Below are 6,440 nucleotides of genomic sequence, written 5' to 3' on the forward strand. Positions count from 1 at the left end.
GGATTTTTGGCGGTTTTGATAATTAGGGTGGTTTTGAACCGCCATTATCACCTAGGTATAAAAGAAGAATTATCAATCCCTAATTTCAGAAACCCTTACTTCGTTGAAACACTATGTCGTGACGCTGTTGCTCCTGGATGGCCTGTGTGATGATCTCCGATCCTCTTGCGTTCTCCGACGATCTTCTCTGGTGACATCTCCTCTGGCATCGATCTCCTTTGGCGACATCTCCTACAACAGCGATTTCCTCCGGTGACGTCTCCTCCAGCTTCCTCTCCTTGTCGTCCTCAGTGTCTTTTCTGCCAAAATCATCAACACTTCCTCTACGATGATCCAGGTCAGCTTCCTTTCCTTCTTTCTTTCCTTCCTTTCCTCTCCTTTCCTTCCTTTGTGATGAGTCTCTCTTTTTAGGCCGTTTGCAAGGATTCATTGCGAGTGGAGAAGTCTGTTCTGCAGTTTGCACCGCCAATAACGTTCCTCCGCAATTTGTGTTTCATCGCTCTCGCTGCACTGCCGTCGTCGATGTTCATCCATTCTTCTGCTTCATGCCTTGTCCACCATCCCTCGCTCTTCTAAAGGTCTCATTTGTGTTCCCTTTATGTTAGGGATTGTATTTTCCTTTTCAGTTTTCATCCATTTGTAACATTAAAGTGTTAGGATTCTTGATGAATAATAACTTAATGAATAATAAACTAAACTAGGTTGATGAATTTAAATTGTAATTTTATTAGATTGAGCATGTCCTATGAAAAAAATATCAGTATTAACTAATGGATTGTAAAATTGTCCATAATATTCTATGTAAAATTAGAAAGTAATTTCTGCCAAGTGCCATGCCTGAGTTTGCAACCAATTTACAAGTAGAATAACTTTTGATTCTTGTCATTTTTATACAGCATAGATATCATGGCCTTTTTTTTGTGTTCTGTTCCATCCAGTTACTGCCTAATTGTGATTAGTACCTTTAATTTAGTCTTGCCATCAGGGACATCTTATACAAAGCTATAAACTATATATGAAATTAATTTCATTTTTTATGATATTTTTGGGTTTTTTGTGTTTTCTTCTTCTGGCTTCTATCTTCAACTGCTTCACAAACGCAGGTTTTTTTTATTCTTTTTTCTGCTTACTCAGTTTTGAGCTGAATATCATACAGTGGGGTTGAGCAATTTGAAGTAAGCTTCTACCTTTATGTCATTTTGGGTTTCTCTTCTTGTTTTTAATTTCAGTGAATGATCAACTAAATTAGATGATTTAACTATTTTTGTCTTTGCTCAATGAAGTGTATTAATGGATCTGTGTTCTGTTTGTGCTTAATATTTTTAACAGTGGGGTTCTCAGAGAACTTTGGGTAGTTCAAGTGATTGAATTTGAAAGTTTTAGTTTGGTTTGTTGGTTTGTGTTGGGGGAGGGGGATAATGGGAATATGGGTATTAAAGTACATGCAAAATATGTGTGAAGATTAGTTTGATTGAGAGTTTGATTTCTACTTTTAACATTTGAGTACAATTTTTATAGCCTTTAGTTACTTCTATTTTTGTGATAGAACCTTTTTTATTTTCTTATTAAGTTGGCATGTGGAGAATTTTAATTGATGCAAAGTAGTCAATGCTTCTGACTTAATCTTTGTTTCAATATGAGATTTTATTTTATTTGTAGAAGATACAACCACTAACTACAGAAGAAGCCATGTACAATATAACTAGAAGCTTACAGGTATTTTTTTCATATATCAATTTGTGCAGCCAATTCTTGTCCATAAAATTCTTATGGAAGTAAATAAGTAATTCTTGCCTATATACTGTAAATCAATTATTTTCCCTATCATATAGTCTGTAAAGAGATGGTCATCCACATTTGAGAATTGTATAATAGTTTTCATATTATTTATTCTATAAGAATTCGATGTTTTTTCACAGCTCTGAATAGGAGCATTAATGTTGCTCAACACTAAGTTGCTGAATATTTGATTGTGATCTCAAGTCCCAACTTCTGAATGGGCTTGAAAATGTCTGATATACATGCAGTACCACTTAAATTCAATTTGCCTGTAATAAAATATTACTCCTACCCTCCCATTTTCTTTATATAAACAGAAGAAAAAAAACTTTATCACTTATTGCCTTATTTGAGCAATTGCTCTGCTTATTATTTTTAATAAATCTGTTGGTGATAACTTTTCATGTGAAACAGGCTTTAGATCTTCTTCAACTCCTGCTGCTAGCTACTTTACTTTGAAAGTTTCAAGTTTTAATATTTGCTAGGAAAGAAAAAAAGAGGATTGATTTCTATTTTCTGTTTCAAGTTTTAATGCATACTTCTCGACTTGGCATTCGAGGTCCTTCTCTCTTGCGTCAAGCTCCTTAATCTAGCCTTTAATTTGGTTCTTTTCTGAATTGAGTTTCGTAACTTGTTCTTCATATTGCTTCTCTTTGGATTCAAGCTCCTTCAATTTGTATTCAAAATGCTCCTTGTTTTGTGCAAACTCCTCCACTTGGCTTTTATGCTCCTTCTCTCTTGTTTTGAGCTATTTTGCTTTGCCTTCAACTTGACTCTTTTTTGAATTGAGTTTTCTCACATGTTCTTCATACTGCTTCTCTTTTGATTCAATCTCATTTAACTTGCAATCAAAATGTTCCTTATGGTATAAGGAACACTTGGATTCTTTATTTGAAAATGGTGATAAGCTATCATTGTTAAGAGATGAGGTAGATGATGAACTACTAGATGATGACATTGGAGAAGACGAACACATGTCTGAATAGTTAGTAGGTTAAATTAATTTATGGTATGAAATTTATATTAAGTTTTCATTTAGTTATAATTCACATTTTATCTATACTTATTGATTTCTTAATTATTACAGATTGAAAATTATAAGTTTGCTTTCTTAATTATTGATTTAATGGAACTACTAAGCTTTGATGCACATTTTATTCTATATTTATTAATTATTGATTTGATCTATTATGTAGATATGCCAAAGCAAAAGAGGTACAAGAATCTACTTAAAGCAGTAGCAGCTGCAAATTCTTCACAAGACAAGTCAATAGCAGTTACAAATTTATCCCGAGACAAGGCGACATCTTTAAATGCATCACAAGTCAAGTCTGTAGCTGCTGCAAATTCCTCCCAAGACACATCGGCAGCTACAAATTTCTCCCGAGATAAGTCGGCAGCAGCTACAAATTTCTCCCGAGACAAGTCGGCAGCAGCTGCAAATTCGTCCCGAGACAAGTCGGCAGCAGCTTCAAATTCATCTCGAGACAAGTCAGCAGCTTCAAATTCTTCCTGGGACAAGTCGGCAGCTTCAAATTCCTCCCGGAGCAAGTCGGCAACAGTTTCAAGTTCCTCCCGAGACAAGTCGACAGCTTCAAATTCTTCTGAGCCATCATCAGTTGCTCCAACTATATCTGAGCATCTATCCGAACCTAAACGTAAACGTGGACGTGAATCTAAGCATTACTGGACTATTGATGCCATATGTATGTAATATTCTCCACCCAGCTATCACACCATTTCTTTCACTCCTCTTCCTTTCCAAATTTCACTATCTTCCAATTTACATGTCCTTGTTACTAACCCATATAATCTAATAAAATCTAACATGCATTCCTCTGATAATTCATCCATTTTTTCTTTAATACAATGACCCCTCGGATATATAATATATAGTATTATATATGTAGCTGTTATATTATACCTTGCACAAGAATCAATCTTTTATAATATATATCCATCATCATATGTTTCATTCTTTAGTCGCTCAGTTACTCATTTATTTATACTTATTTATCTATTTTAGATGAATATGAAGATAGTAGAAGCCTTCATTTATTAGTGAATGATGTGCATAATTTTTCAGAAGGTTTGCGCATAATTGTCAATTTTGATAAACAGCATGTAGCAATAGGAGAAGCAGCCGGACTCCTTGCAGGAGTTTGTGGGCAATTGGCCACTGATTGTGTACCATTTCTAGTCAGTTTTGATAAGTGGTCAGACTTCCAGAGAGCTTTTTCGAAAATCAATGGAATATTTTTTTCCTAGTAAGAAGATTACTTAAACTCTAAAGCTTATTTCTTTCTCATTATTTAGTTATATTTGCTGGTTAATATATATTCTTTGTTCTATATTAAAGGCTCGATTTTGCTTCAAAGTGAGTGATAGCTTGGCCAAACAATTTTTACTCCAATCGCTTGGCAAAAAATGGAGGGAACATAGGATAAAGCTTTGGAATGAGTTTTATGATCCGAAGTTGAGTAAAACTGAGATCATAAATAATACACCAGAAGATATTGCTCCTGATCAATGGGCTTTATTCGTAGAATATCGTTTAAAGCCTGAAACTCAGGTAAGTACTTACTCTCGTAGTTAAATGTTGTCCTACTAAAAAGCCTTATATAGTTTGCTACTATAAACAGGATATTGAATTCATATGGAATGTTGTTAAAAGCCTTTATATAGAGTTGGTAATAAAAAGCCTTTATTCATAGTTTGCTGCCTGCTCATCTTTTATTTTATATAGAGTTGGTAATGAAATAGTGATATGTTGAATGCATGTTATATGTTGAATGCATGTTTGACTCTATTTAATTGTGTCCAAATTTATCTTGCAGAATCTTTGTAAGAGAAATCAAGAAATTCGGCAAAAACAAATAATTCCTCATACTTCAGTTGCTAAATCAATTGCATGAACAAGAGCTGAATTGGTAATCAATTAATGTATGCCCTCTACTGTTAGTGTTATTCATGGTAGCATTGTTAAGATGCAGGATTTGGACATATTTTGTAGGGTGTTGTATGATTTGGTGATCCTTCTTTTGAATGTTTATGATTTATCCCTGTTGACTAAAGTCTTTTTAATTGTTTATACTATTTCAGAAAATAATTATCTTTTCCTACATATATGGATTTCGTGTTATTATCTACATATTCATCTCAGTTACGTGGTTTTACTTTAGCACCCATTGTTTAGTTTGCTGCTACTATTATATTTTATATAGCATAGGAGTCATTTACGTTAGCACCCAATGTGTAAGACCCAGAACTTTTGAAAAGTCTTATTATGATCAAGTCTAAAATCATATAGTTATTTACAGCCTTAATTTCAGAAATTATTTTAGTAATGATAATTAAGGCAAGTTTTGATTTATTGGATTTGAGATAAGTTATGATTATTATCCAATTTTACAATTATTGGATTATTTTCTATATTCAGAGTATAAAGTTGATAGTTATGAAATAATAAGGATTTTATATGATTTGGATTAGATAAGTAATATTTTAAATATTATTACAACTATTTTGGAAAATGAAGAAATTAAGTATATTATTTCTAATTTTTAGATTTGGGTATTTTATTGAAAATAATTTGTGAAATTGATGAGCAAATAGTATTTTCTATATATAATTAGTGTTGGATTTAATTTGGGTTTCAATCATCATATTATTCTCAATTTTATGTGAAATTACCAATTTACCCCTAACCCTAATTTCCAAAATAAGGAAACCCTAACCTAGTAACCCGTTACCATGACCCGGTTCCCTTATCTCGATACACAGCAGCAGCAGCAGATCCTCCCCCTTTCCCCAACAGAACGCAACACCCATGGGTTCCCCTTTTCTCCATAAACAAAGAAACAGAAAACAAAGAAAGGTGAGATCGGAGGGGAACACTGAGGGAAGCATGGGAGGAAGAGAGGCACGGGCCAGCGCCGGCGGGCCTCGCTGTCACTCATGGAGCTGCGAGCTGTGCTCAGTCGCCGTCAGGGTCACCGCGTCGTCGCCCTTGCCAGCTCCGAACGAGAAGCACGATGGAGCTCCGTTTCTGCTTCCCTAGTCCGCCGTGAGTGAACGACACTGGGAGAGAGGGGCGCGCGCGAGGGAGCTCGACCGCGAGGAGAAGGGCGTCGCGCCTGCCACAAGCTCGTCCTCGCCAATCTGCTGCCGCCGTCACTGTAACCGCGCCATCGCCATTCCCGGAAGCCTGTGTCGCCGTCGAGCCCAGACGAGAGGAGAGACCGGAACTGAACCCCGATGAGCTGGGGAGAACTAGCGCCGCCGCTATGTCGTCGTCGTGGACACCACCGCCTCCGTCGGAACGGCCGTCGCCACTGCCACCATCCGAGCTCGCCGTTGCTGGTGATGGCAAGCTGAACCACAGTCAGAAGAGGGTTCAGACCGCCGCAAGTGTCGCTGCCGGAGAAGGGAGCTGCGCCTCTGTATGTGGGTTTCAGTTACCAACGCTGGAGTCCGGTCGCCGCTGTCACTTGAGGTGGCTGCCGGGCTGCCGCCGAACCGGTTCAAAAGACTGCCGCTGTTCGGTTCAGCCGTTCCTTCTTCGTTTCGGTAAGTAAGTATGTTTCGGAAAGCCTCACGTTAGTATTTCGTTGCGTTTGGTTAATGAATATGAATCTTGATAACGTGGGATCGAGTCCTGA

General features: G+C 36.8%; 1 protein-coding gene across 1 annotated transcript; it reads left to right on the top strand.

Moving 5' to 3' along the window:
• On the top strand, positions 473-4,930 carry LOC107618350 (putative GPI-anchored protein pfl2). Its single transcript, XM_021112603.1, has 5 exons — positions 473-578; positions 2,976-3,485; positions 3,901-4,046; positions 4,139-4,351; positions 4,617-4,930. Exons 2-3 carry the CDS (start codon positions 2,978-2,980, stop codon positions 3,960-3,962), a joined length of 570 nt encoding a protein of 189 aa, XP_020968262.1. The 5' UTR covers positions 473-578; positions 2,976-2,977; the 3' UTR covers positions 3,963-4,046; positions 4,139-4,351; positions 4,617-4,930.

Source organism: Arachis ipaensis, chromosome B09, assembly GCF_000816755.2.
Source record: "Arachis ipaensis cultivar K30076 chromosome B09, Araip1.1, whole genome shotgun sequence".
Lineage (NCBI taxonomy): Eukaryota > Viridiplantae > Streptophyta > Magnoliopsida > Fabales > Fabaceae > Arachis > Arachis ipaensis.

Excerpts from the sequence above, each read along its gene's own strand:
- LOC107618350 (XM_021112603.1), top strand. The coding sequence starts at position 2,978 with ATGCCAAAGCAAAAGAGGTACAAGAATCTACTTAAAGCAGTAGCAGCT. Across the intron at positions 3,486-3,900 it reads CTGGACTATTGATGCCATAT|CATGTAGCAATAGGAGAAGC; the intron begins GTATGTAATATT and ends TTTGATAAACAG.